The following is a 14164-nucleotide window of genomic DNA, read 5'->3' on the forward strand; positions in this document are numbered from 1 at the left end:
GCCACATCATGGGTCTCCTGGTCACGGCCAGCTGCGACAGCCTGGACTCCAACCAGGGGGTTGGGGGGGCTCGACCCACAGTTTAATATCCTCGAGCAGTGGTTCCCACACAGCAGGCAGCATCCCACTCAAATCATGTCCAGCCCAGTTCACCAATTATCCTTCAAATGGCATTAGCAAAACATGTATCTGATTTAATGACAGCTGTCATGACATTCCCCCAGCCCAACAGTGTGTGAACAGTCAGTTCAATCAGTGGAGGCAGACACCATTAACAGTATTGATAAGCCTTGTGTGAAGGTGAGAGAGAGAGAGGCAGAGTGAAATAGTGTGAAATGCATTCTCTGTCAGGCCGCATTTAGATGGACATGGAGAATATATTCTCTAAAAATGGCCCACGTCTCTTCTCTCCGGGTAAACTCCTTTAATGGTTTGTTTCCCATAATTGGGGCAAGTGGCAGTAATAGGAAACAATGTAGTTAGGCCTGATTTAGCTCAATCAGGTAATAAAGAGCCAGTGAACAGAGGGAATATATGGCCTGCAGTTACTGAAATGACTGCAATTATGCAGGTATGGTTTTGGTATTTAGGCTACGCAGGGAAGCGAATTGATTTCTTATTGGTTGACTCACACCCTCACACAGTGTGTGTAGTTGCTATGGCGCTAACTCTGGCTGATGAGCTCACTGACTGTAACTTCAGCCCACAGCTGTTTACTCTCTGTTGTGTGTGCCCTTCAGGTTGCTTTGTATGATAAATCTCACTAGAAAGCCACAGTCTGATTGATCCCTGCTGAGACTAGTTATTGACTCAAGCTGTGGCCTTTCCTTCCTAAACTTTCTCAGTATTAACATGGTATAAATAGTCTCATCCCGGTCTGAAGCCTCTGACACATTCTCATTCAGGGAAGCACAAACGACTGTGGCTCGTTGTCATGACAGCCTTTGCCCTCGCCATGAAGACGGCCTGTGATTGGCTGTGTCAGGGAGGTGCTAGTGTTGGGGAGCTGTCTGTCCATCAGGAGAGGTTGGGGGAATGTTAGAAAGTGACAGCAGGGGAGGAAAGGAGAGAGCGAGGGGGATGGAGAGGGGCGTGTCGGCAGACCAAGGGTTCACTACCCTTCAATGTAACCAGTAGGCCCTAAGGCACCGCTGGTTACACAACACACATCAACACTTAGAAGGGAAGAGGACAGGGATGTATTTGCAGTGGTACATCAGTGCAAGTATTGTGATATATATCTCTCAAAAGTGATTTTCCAAGGCAAAACTACTGTTCTCTTGTAATTGTCTTCCACCTCATCTCTCTCTTTAATGTTTCTATATTTCTTACTACTCTGGGGTTTTAGATGTCTTAGTAAAGTGACGTCTGGGTGTAACTGCAACAGTCATTGACAGATGGTACTGAGGCAGGGAATGGAGACAGAATACATCATCTGAATTGCAGACCGCTCAACTCCCGAGTGGCGTAGTGGTCTAAGGCACTGCATCTCAGTGCTAGAGGCGTCACTCCAGACCCTGGTTAAATAAGAATTTGTTCAGAACTGACTTTCCCAGTTAAAAAAGGGTTTTCAAATTAATCTCCAGTCAATCACCTTAAGCACAGTGACACTTAAACACATATCTTATGATATAAATGCTTTATTTGTGCATTTAGAACAAATTCGAGACATGTCATTCTCTATCACAGAGTTCTACAGTAGCGTTAGGACTAAGTGTGTTACAACACTGCCTTGGTGCTGAGGGAGACTACTGCTTGACTTTCAAATGTGCTCCTTGTCTCTAGCTCCTAACCCCTACCCCCTATTAGAGGGCAAGATGGAGTTAATACCACATTGCTCATAGCCATCTGATCCTTTCAGAATGACATGAAGTAGGCCTATCTAGGGGAAAGCGACTAGGAGTTGGATTGGAACAGAATGCTTGAAGCCTGACAGGCTGGCCCACAGTGTGAGGCTGTAGAGTATTTGATCCCTTTCATGTCTTCATCAGTTAGTATAATACCTCTAATCATGTTGCTGTGTTTATCAGCCCATTAGCAGGGATCACATTGATCAAACTACAGGCTTCTCCCCTAACCTCTAGAGCCGTCATGAATGGAACAAGCACGCAATCAGGCACATACATACACATATGCTGCTGCATTAATTTAATCTGAGAAAACAGATGGGAAATTGATTAGATTAAGAGGACTGTCATGCAGTCTAATGAGTGACCTCTGAACTCCACACATCTACTTGCTCTACCTCTGTAGGTATTTTTCTGATACCACTGATGTGTGTGTGTGTGTGTGTGTGTGTGTGTGTGTGTGTGTGTGTGTGTGTGTGTGTGTGTGTGTGTGTGTGTCATCCAGTATGAACATACTCCATTCAGTCCCTTGTTTATTTGCCTAAACAGCCTACAACTCCAGCTGCCTCAGGAAGAACCAGCAGTGAAAGTGATTTAGAGTGAGAGGTAACAATATCACACAAAGACTAACTGTTGGCTATTCAAAGCAGCCCTGAGCTCAGCGCTTTAGGGTCAGGAGAGGTTTTATGTCTGGCTGCAACGGTGATGGAACGCCACAGTACACTAAAGTAATTACAGAACAGCTTGATATCCAATCATCCTTTATTTGTTAACACTCCCTTTAAATCACCTGCATTGACCAATAATCAGTATGTAAGATCCTGCTGTGTGAATAACAGCATGTTTCTTATAGTACCACTTTCAATCTATCATTTACAGAACTGTCACTGTTGTAAATCACTGCAATGTGGTGGTTCCCTACCAGAGGCACTGAGGAAGTCCGTGGAAAATCCTCCATAGTTTTAATTTGTATTATTTTATTTCACCTTTATTTAACCAGGTAGGCAAGTTGAGAACAGGTTCTCATTTACAACTGCGACCTGGCCAAGATAAAGCATAGCAGTGCGACACAAACAACAACACAGAGCTACACATGGAATAAACAAGCGTGCAGTCAATAACACAATAGGAAAAAAGAAAGACTATATACATTGTGTGCAAATGGCGTGAGGAGGTAAGGCAATAAATAGGACATAGGAGTGAAGAAATGACCATTTAGCAAATTAACACTGGAGTGATAGATGTGCAGATGATGATGTGCAAGTAGTGATACTGGTGTGCAAAAGAGCAGAAAAGTAAATAAAAACATTACGGGATGAGGTGGGTAGATGGTGAAGGTGGGCTATTTACACATGGACTATGTACAGCTGCTCAGATAGCTGTTGTTTGAAATTAAGTCAACAGCTTCAGGGATTTTTGCAATTCGTTCCAGTCACTGGCAGCAGAGAACTGGAAGGAAAGGCGGCCAAGGAGGTGTTGGCTTTGGGGATGACCAGTGAAATATACCTGCTTGAGCTCGTGCTACGGGTGGGTGTTGTTATCATGACCAGTGTGCTGAGATAAGGTGGAGCTTTACTTAGCATAGACTTATAGATGACCTGGAGCCAGTGGGTCTGGCGACGAATATGTAGCGAGTGCCAGCCGACTAGAGCATACAGGTCACAGTGGTTGATGGTATATGGGGCTTTGGTGACAAAACGGATGGCACTGTGATAGACTACATCCAGTTTGCTGAGTAGAGTATTGGAGGCTATTTTGTAGATGACATCGCTGAAGTCGAGGATCGGTAGGATAGTCAGTTTTACTAGGGTAAGTTTGGTGACGTGAGTGAAGGAGGCTTTGTTCCGAAATAGAAAGCCGACTCTAGATTTGATTTTGGATTGGATATGTTTAACATAAGCCTGGAAGGGGAGTTTACAGTCTAGCCAGACACCTAGGTATTTGGTCAAGTCAGAACCGTCCAGAGTAGTGATGCTAGTCGGGCGGGCGGATGCGGGCAGCGAACGGTTGAAAAGCATGCATTTGGTTTTACTAGCACATAAGAGCAGTTTGAGGCCACGGAAGGGGTGTTTTATGGCATTGAAGCTCGTTTGGAGGTTAGGTAACCGTGTCCAAAGTAGGGCCAGATGTATACAGAGTGGTGTCGTCTGCGTAGAGGTGGATCAGAGAACCACCCGCAGCAAAAACAACACCGTTGATATTTACAGAGAAAAGAGTCGGCCCGAGAATTGAACCCTGTGACACCCCCATAGAGACTGCCAGAGGTCCGGACAACAGGCCCTCTGATTTGACACACTGAACTCTGTCTGAGAAGTAGTTGGTGAACCAGGCAAGGCAGTCATTTGAGAAGCCAAGGCTATTGAGTATGCCGATAAGAATACGGGGATTGACAGTCAAGCCTTTGCCAGGTCAATGAAGACGGCTGCACAGTACTGTCTTTTATCGATGGCAGTTGTGATATCATTTAGTACCTTGAGCGTGGCCATGACCAACTCGGGAACCAGATTGCATAGCGGAGAAGGTACGATGGGATTCTAAATGGTCAGTGATCTGTTTATTAACTTGGCTTTCGAAGACTTTAGATAGGCAGGGCAGGATGGATATAGATCTATAACAGATTGGGTCTAGAGTGTCTCCCCCTTTGAAGAGGTGGATGACCGTGGAAGCTTTCCAATCTTTAGGGATCTCGGACGATACAAAAGAGCGGTTGAACAGGCTGCTAATAGGGGTTGCATCAATGGCGGCGGATAGTTTTAGAAAGAGAGGATCCAGATTGTCTAGCCCAGCTGATTTGTACGGGTCCAGGTATAGCAGCTCTTTCAGAACATCTGCTATCTGGATTTGGGTGAAGGAGAACCTGGGGAGGCTTCGGCAAGTAGCTGTGGGGGGGGCGGAGCTGTTGCCCGGGGTTAGGGTAGCTAGGAGGAAAGCATGGCCAGCCGTAGAGAAATGCTTATTGAAATGTTCGATTGTCATGGATTTATCGGTGGTGACCGTGTTACCTAGCCTCAGTGCAGTGGGCAGCTGGGAGGAGGTTCTCTTGTTCTCCATGGACTTTACAGTGTCCCAAAACTTTTTGGAGTTCGAGCTACAGGATGCAAATTTCTGTTTTAAACAGCTAGCCTTTGCTTTTCTGACTGAATGTGTATATTGGTTCCTGACTTCCGTGAACAGTTGCATATCGTGGGGACTATTCGATGCTATTGCAGTACGTCACAGGATGTTTTTGTGCTGGTCAAGGGCAGTCAGGTCGGGAGTGAACCAAGGGCTATATCAGCCCTACATTTTTTGAAAGGGGCATGCTTATTTGGGATGGTGAGGAAATTACTTTTAAACAACGACCAGGCATCCTCGACTGACGGGATGAGGTCAATATCCTTCCAGGATAGCCGGGCCAGGTCGATTAGAAAGGCCTGTTCGCAGAAGTGTTTTAGGGAGCGTTTGACAGTGATGAGGGGTGGTCGTGGAGAGGTAACACTGCTGTTACTGTCACTCTACTGTAAATCACTGTCTGTTTTCAATGATTTACTATGGCCTTGCCTACATCGTGTAATAGTGCTGCTAATATCTGTGTGTGTGTGGTAATGATGTGCGGGGTCAGCTGTTTGTTCACCCGCATCCTTCTGCAATTTCTAATAACCCATCCACAACCACCTGTGAAAATCTGAGGCCCCAACCATAACCGACAAATATATAACATGCGCTGTACAGGCCTTTTTGGATAGGCTGATATTTCAGCTTTTTTTTGCTAACTTGTTTATAATTAGATGCATGCAGCTTTTCTTCTGTCATTACTTGTTGCCCTAGAATACTAATTATGAACTGTTTGGTTCAAGCCCTGAATGCTGATGGGCTGAAAGTCGTGGTATATTTAAGCTATAAGGCCGGAGGAGGTGTGGTGTATATGGCCAATATACCACGGCTAAGGACTGTTCTTATGCACAATGCAACTCTGAGTGCCTGGATACAGCCCTTAACCATGGTATATTGGCCATATACCACAAACCCCCGAGGTGCCTTATTGCTATTATAAACTGGTTACCAATGTAATTAGAGCAGTAAAATTAATGTTTTGTCATACTCATGGTATACAGTCTGATATATCGTGGCTGTCAGGCAATTAGCATTCAGGGCTTGAACCATCCAGTTCATAATAGAAATTATAAACTCGGTGGTTAAAGCCCTGGTTGCGGATTGACTGACAGCCGTGGTATATCATGCCGTATACCATGAGTATGACAAAACATTTATTTTACTGCTCTAATTACGAAATGCAAGCTACGTTAGCTATTAGCTCCTATCTGATATCTTCAAATAAAATGTTATTGGTCACATACACATGGTTAGCAGATGTTATTGCGAGTGTAATGAAATGCTTGTACCATGTTTATCTAACCAGCTAGCATAGTAGCTAATATCGCTAGCTAGCTAACAACACTGATGAAAGGATTAGTTATCGTAATCAAATCAAATTGTATTTGTCACATGCGCCGAATACAACAAGTGTGCAACAGTGAAATGCTTACTTACGAGCCCTTAACCAACAATGCTTTAAGAAGTTAAGTAAAAAAAACATGTTTGAGAAAATACAATTTAACAAATAATTAAACGGCAGCAGTAAAATAACAAGCAAGTCTATATACAGGGGTACCAGTACAGAGTCAATTTGTTAGTCGGAAGTTTACATACATACACCTTAGCCAAATACATTTAAATTCCTGACATTTAATCCTAGTAAAAATCCCTGTTTTAGGTCAGTTAGGATCACCACTTTATTTTAAGAATGTGAAATGACAGAATGATAGTAGAGAGAATCATTTATTTCAGCTTTTATTTCTTTCATCACATTCCCAGTTGGTCAGAAGTTTACATACACTCAATTAGTATTTGGTAGCATTGTCTTTAAATTGTTTAACTTGTGTCAAATGTTTCCGGTAGCCTCCCTCAAGCTTCCCACAATAAGTTGGGTGAATTGTGGCCCATTCCTCCTGACAGAGCTGGTGTAACTGTATCAGGTTTGTAGGCCTCCTTGCTCGCACACTCTTTTTCAGTTCTGCCCACAAATGTTCTATAGGATTGAGGTCAGGGCTTTGTGATGGCCACTCCAATACCTTGACTTTGTTGTCCTTAAGCCATTTTGCAACAACTTTGGAAGCACGCTTGGGGTCATTGTCCATTTGGAAGACCCATTTGCGACCAAGCTTTAACTTGATGTGCTTCAATATATCCACATAATCTTCCTGCCTCATGATGCCATCTATTTTGTGAAGTGCACAAAGCACCCCCACAACATGATGCTGCCACCCCCGTGCTTCACGGTTGGGATGGTGTTCTTCATTTTGCAAGCCTCCCCCTTTTTCCTCCAAACATAATCAAACATTATGGCCAAACAGTTATATTTTTGCTTCATCAGACCAGAGGACATTTCTACAAAAAGTACGATCTTTGTGCAATTGCGAACCGTAGTCTGGCTTTTTATGGCAGTTTTGGAGCAGTGGCTTCTTCCTTGCTGAGCAGCCTTTCAGGTTATGTCGAGATATGACTCGTTTTACTGTGGATATAGATAAGTTTGCACCTGTTTCTTCCAGCATCTTCACACGGTCCTTTTCTGTTGTTCTGGGATTGATTTGCACTTTTTGCACCACAGTATGTTCATCTCTAGGAGACAGAACGCGTCTCCTTCCTGAGCGGTATGACGGCTGCATGGTCCCATGGTGTTTATTCTTGCATACGGTTGTTTGTGCAGATGAACGTGGTACCTTCATGCATTTGGAAATTGCTTCCAAGGATGAACCAGACTTGTGGAGGTCTAGGCTGATTTATTTTGATTTTCCCATGATGTCAAGCAAAAAGGCACTGAGTTTGAAGGTAGGCCTTGAAATACATCCACAGGTATACCTCCAATTGACTCAAATGATGTCACTTAGCCCATCAGAAGCTTCTAAAGCCATGACATCATTTTCTGGAATTTTCCAACTTGTTTAAAGGCACATTCAACTTAGTTTATGTAAACTTCTGACCCACTGGAATTGTGATACAGTGAATTATACCTGAAATAATCTGTCTGTAAACAATTGTTGGACAAATGACTTGTGTCATGCACAAAGTAGATCCTAACCGACTTGCCAAAACTATAGTTTGTTAACAAGAAACTTGTGGTTGGAAAATGAGTTTTAAGAAACTTTAAGAAACATTTTCGAAACCTTTTGGACCTCTACTTGGCGCTCCGGTACGGCTTGCCGTGCGGTAGCAGAGAGAACAGTCTACTACTAGGGTGGCTGGAGTCTTTGACAACAGATCTAATGTTTGAGAAAACAGTAAGTGCATTCTACCTCATTAATTACACCATGTGTTCACTGAGGCATCAGGATCTCACCAGGATCTCACTGTCTTATTTTGACTCATGTTTCTGCCCATTAGAGCAGAAACAGCAGATAACATGACTCTGCTCCAGACTGGGATGTTCTTTAGGAATGAATGGCCACAGCCAAGTGGCTGCTGATACTGTAGTTCACTGAATGAGTTTTTATTAGTTAGCAAGCTCTACAATGTGTGTCGGTTTCAGAGTTGGCACATGTTTCAGTGTTTCTACAAACTCTGTTTCGAGCAGCTCTCTCTGAAAGACCTTGTTTTGGCGCTGCATCACAACAGATAAAGGCCAGTCTCTCTCTGTGGTATTTCCCTCTGGCCTTTGCCAGAAAATGAGTTAGTGAATCACCAGCACAGTGTTTAGTGAAAGACTGTACAGTATGAAGGCAGAAACTGCTCCAATAGAAATCCCACATCACACTTGTAGGTGATGTCATGGCGACGTTGGCTAGCTAAGCTTATGCATAGAAATATTTAATCGGGGTCTAACAGTCATCTCACGCCAAACTGAGCATCTGCACACTGTCAAATCAAAGGAACTCCTTCGATATGTTTTTGTTTTTGATGAAAATGAAAATGTCAGTTTGTCACTTTCAGTTGTCTTTAGATTTCGATCTCTAATATGGTTATATACGGCGGCCATCTTTATCTCCTTCTACACTAGTCTATGGGAGCTTGTACTTTTTGTCTGAATTCTAGAGCAGTGCCAGACGCGCATGCGCACACACAGCCTTTCTGGTTATTGGTCACAGTTGTACGCTTCATTTTTCCTTGCAGGCAGTTCCACAGGTTTCACAGTGAAACACTTCATTTATTTTATTTTACCTTTAATTTATCCTAATCAGGATAACAGAGTTAATCAGGAGAGATGATGAAGACCACTTCCACACTTATGTACTCTAAACACTCAGACACAAAGTATTCACACTGACTAATATCCACACTTACATACTCTAAAACACCCAGACACAAGGTATTCACACAGACTAAACCATTAGCACACATTAATATTCACATAGACAAACACGTGCAGAAACAGGTACACACAGATAGAAACGCACAGGTACAAAGGAACACACACACGTCCGCGCAAAGAACATGAAAACGGGAACACAGAAACACAGACCAGCAAACCTATGAACAGAGAGCAGTGGAGACCGACAGTAAAGGGCAGTGTGTGTCAGTGGAGGCTGTAATTGATACCATTCCAGAATTCTGTGCCGGTCGTTACCACGAGCCCATCCTCCCCAATTAAGGTGCCACCAACCTCCTGTGGTGTGTGTGTGTGTGTATGTGATGGAAAGCTGCAGGCAGTGTAGTGAGAGCAGAGAGAGAGCGGAGGCCCTCTTGCTGGCCTACATTCACCGTATTCCCCGTATTAGACCGGAGGGCCTTCCCAGTCTGCACTGGCCTCATCCCCTCTCAAACCCCTCACACTGGATAGTTGCACCATGATGGGAGGTTGTCTTTTCAGCTTAATCTGTGAATCTTCCCACTGGAAATTTGGGACAGTTACCAGAGTTTTTGCAACCCTAGGTTCACTATTATAATTAGACTATTTTAGACGATTGTTTGGCTTTCTATTCGTCTTAGGCCTAAATCCATTCTCCTTAAAGTAGATCTGTCTGATGATATGGTGATTTTTCTCTCACAAGCATTCAGGGCTCTGTGCCTCTGCAGATAATAGAAGGGAAGAGAACCTTTGGGATATGCAATAAAGAATTTAGAGTGTAGCCACGCAGCATGATGAAGGGATTATGCATCACATAATAAATAAATACTCTCCTGAGATTGGATTGAATGGGTTCAAGTCCACATTTTGTATTTTAGTTGTCTAGCTCTAGCAGATGCTTTCATCCACAGTGACCTAAATCCATTCTCAAATCAGGCATTCTGATGAGTAGTCTGAATCACATAATAACAACATCAAGGTCAAAACCTTCAGAAAGGTGTTTAGTTCTGGTGTGACTGTGGTGCTAGGCAGTGTTTACACAAGTTAATCCCACCCACATCATATGTGATATTCCTTTTCTGATTTGATCTACCATACACCACATAAGCCATATGGTTGTTGTTAGAGTATATATTCCTGTGCCCAGTCAGCTGGCTCTCAAGTCCCTGTCACCCAGCAAAACAGATGGTCTGCTTCATATTAGGGCTCTATTGTCTATCTAGGCCTATACCCACTGGGGATTTCAGATTCTGTGTGATACCCCTTTTTATATTTCAATTAGGAGTCATTTGTCAGTGGTATCGCAGCTAGATGCGTTCAAAGCTGCTGCTCTGTGTGGTCAATGGAGACAGTCTTTCTGCTCACGAAATCCAGACAAAGAGAGATTTTGGAGATTTGCACAAAATGTAATCCATAGAATAGCCCTTTGGAGAAATTATTGTTGACATATTTGACATTTGTATCTAAAAGCATAAAGATTTTTTAATAATCTAAAGCATAATTATTACATTTTGGCCTCACCTAGGGTTCTAAGTCCTTTAATGTTTCATTTGTAGGTGCTACAAATTAAAGATTGGTATCATATATGAAGCTTTACTGCTTGCTCTGTAATATGAGTAGTATTTTCATTTCATTATTATTTCTGTATCTTGTTGAACATGACATACGCTACAGGCATATCAAAGAAGGCAGGTTTTTCCAGAAGACTGAGGCAGGTTTTTCCAGAAGACTGAGGCAGGTTTTTCCAGAAGACTGAGGCAGGTTTTTCCAGAAGACTGAGGCAGGTTTTTCCAGAAGACTGAGGCAGGTTTTTCCAGAAGACTGAGGCAGGTTTTTCCAGAAGACTGAGGCAGGTTTTTCCAGAAGACTGAGGCAGGTTTTTCCAGAAGACTGAGGCAGGTTTTTCCAGAAGACTGAGGCAGGTTTTTCCAGAAGACTGAGGCAGGTTTTTCCAGAAGACTGAGGCAGGTTTTTCCAGAAGACTGAGGCAGGTTTTCCTCAACATTTTACCTGGTTTTTGCTCCTTTCAGGTTTCAAGTTGTTATTGTCACATGCCCTAGTACAGTGAAATGTATTTCTTGCTTGCACTTTTCCAACAGTACAGTAGTACTATTTAAAGTCCTTAGTGATTTGGAGACCGAAGAAGTCGAAGCTCTTAGGGCCACACACCCCGTGTGTACATGGGGCCCCATTGTTGAGGGTCAGCATGGCGGAGCAAATGTTGCCTACCCTTACCACCTGGGGTCGGCCCGTCAGGAAGTCCAGGATCCAGTTGCAGAGGGAGGTGTTTAGTCCCAGGGTCCTTAGCTTAGTGATGAGCTTTGTGGGCACTGTGGTGTTGAACGCTGAGTTGTAGTCAAGGAACAGCATTCTCAGAGGTATTCCTCTCATCTAGGTGGGTAAGGTCAGTGTGGAGTGAGATAGAGATTGCATCGTCTATGGATCTGTTGGAGTGGTATGCACATTTGAGTGGGTCTAGGATGATGGAGTTGATTTGTGCCATCATAGCACTTCCTGATTACAGATATGAGTGATACAGGACTGTAGTCATTGTGGCAGGTAGCCTAAGAGTTCTTGGGAACAGGTAGGATGGTGGCCAGCTTGAGACATGGGGATTACAGACTGGGACAAGGAGAGGTTGAAAATGACTGAATCATCAAGTTCCCTGGGTCAGCGAAGGCCCTCGTGCATGGCTCTGTTTTTTGTCGAAGCATGCATGAAATGCATTGAGTTTGTCTGGTCGAGAGGCATCGTTGGGAAGATCACGGCTGGGTCTTCCTTTGGACAGTAGCCCCTGCCACCTGCGTCGGAGCCTGTGTTATAGGATTCCACCTTGTTCTTATATTGTCCTTTTGATTGGGGAAGCAAAGAACCTTCACTGTGGATACAAACTCAGCGATGCATTTCCTATTTCTTTTGATCTTGACAAACTCCCCAGTCACTGCTGGTGACAACCATACCCATAACATGATGCTGCCACCACAATACTTGAAAATACAAATAACACTATTTGACATGTAAAATAACAACATTTGACCAATCAGGACCTGAATATGACTGCGCGTCAAATAATATTTAACGCGTTCATACTTTTTTTGTGTAGTTATTACACGTTGATTACACTCACTCGTATTTCATATGTCACAACGATTCATCGATACGTATGCTATGATGCTGATAAAGTTGTCTCGCTCACCTACAGCACTGGTCATAAAAAAGCTAACTAGCTCATGGATGCAAACAATGTTCTTCCCCAAAGACATAGCAAAACGACACACAATCTGTTTCAGTAACTATGTAGCTAGGTGTCATCTAAAATAACCCTAATTTATAAGACAGTTCTTCTTAGATTAATGGTGGTCGGGCCCATCTATGTGAAGCAAGCCACAATAAGGATTAGCCTTCAAAATGAAAGTATGGCATAATTCTACAATTTGTATTCATTTGCATCACTGTCAATGACATACTGTTATTTTGAAGGCAAACCGCAAATTCCACTATTGTGCCTAATCCTTATTGTGGCTATTTTCACAACCTCACTAGCCAGATGAAGCTCGCTGGCTGCTTATAACATTAGATTTGGGCAACAGGGTTAAGTAGCTGGCTAGCTATTTATTTTCAAGAACTGAAGTGCAATTTCAATAGGCAAACAACAAGTGGCTACCTAGCTAATACTTAGTCACAAGGATTCCTAAATCATTGCTAAGAATAATGAAAATGACTGCAGTTTCTACTGGTCATTGTTTTCAGGCTGGTTGTATTGGTGCTAGCTTGGTACCAAGCTAAAGCTAGCTAGCTACCCCAGAAGTTGCTGGTGAACAAATGATGCTTTATTACCAACGCGATATTGTAAACACATCATTTGTGGCCAGTGTTTGCTTGTTTGCAGACTTTTATGTACAGCTTTGACAGTGCTACTGTATCTTTTTTTGACACGCTAAGACCCAAACGGCGTTCCATAGTATGTATGTCGTGAAGGTAATAGTAGTGACGCTATTCCTGTGTAACTCCGGTAGGGCAACATCTGAAAAATAGAGCACTTGGTTGTGTGTACTGGTGCTCAACCAGTCGGCGAAAGCCAACATCACCCACAACAGAGAACGGTTGATTGTCAAGGGCAATGAATTACATTATCTTGGCTTTAATGGATTTCGCGTTCGAGTTGTCTCGCAGACATTTTCTTACTCTTTCAAATGACTGCTCGATCCACACAGCAGACATTGTGGCCTAGGTTAGGAATGCTGTGTTGCATGTGTAGCGCATCATTTTACGTGGCGTCATTATACCATGTACCAACGTTATATAAGTATGCACAGTAGCCTTGACATCGGTTTTTAACATCGGCATTAAACTAGACATCGGGCTGATACCGATGTTGGCATTTTTAGCTAATATCAGACAATTCGGATATTTTCACCGATGTATCGTGCATCCCTAATACCTAACCCCTGTTTCCATCTCTCCCCCAGACTTCAACTATAACACAGACGGGTATGACGGTGACGCAGCAGAGGATCATAAGAGTCAGGACGGTTCAGAGACCATGCCCTTCATAGATGAGTCCCCTACCATGTCCCCGAGCCTGTGTGCCCGTGGCCCCGATGGAGAGGCCATCTCCCCCATCCCCCCAGATGGCCTGCTGCCCGGGGTGAGTCACACAGGAGGACAGGACCGTATTGTAGAGGTTGCTGGGGCTGAGGTTTCCTCTTACTCCTCAGTGTGTTATCAACACCTTCCTATTCCTAACATCGTGACTACTTCCTTCCTCTCTTCAGGCCTGTGTAATTAACAGTAATTAACCACTAGAGTTTTATCTTCATGGTAATACTACAGGTGTTGCATTCATGCACAGCCTCCGTCTCTGAGACACATGTCAGAACTCAGCACAGAAGCAAACCCATATAATATGGTAGCTTTGCCATCAGTTTAGTATGTAACCTGTATGACAAAGGGACAAGAAATAGCTTAGCTTTAGCTTGCTAAGTGGTAATGACTG

At 43.4% G+C, this 14164-nt stretch overlaps 1 protein-coding gene across 1 annotated transcript in view; it reads left to right on the top strand.

The window, feature by feature from the left end:
- Positions 1–13957, top strand: part of LOC123990706 (breakpoint cluster region protein-like) — a 91141-nt gene extending 77184 nt beyond the window's left edge. The window contains exon 2 of the mRNA XM_046291480.1: positions 13638–13957. Coding sequence (XP_046147436.1) covers positions 13638–13957 — 320 coding nt within the window. The remainder of the gene's footprint in view (positions 1–13637) is intronic.
- Positions 13958–14164: the final 207 nt, after the last annotated feature.

This window comes from Oncorhynchus gorbuscha, linkage group LG02, assembly GCF_021184085.1.
Source record: "Oncorhynchus gorbuscha isolate QuinsamMale2020 ecotype Even-year linkage group LG02, OgorEven_v1.0, whole genome shotgun sequence".
Lineage (NCBI taxonomy): Eukaryota > Metazoa > Chordata > Actinopteri > Salmoniformes > Salmonidae > Oncorhynchus > Oncorhynchus gorbuscha.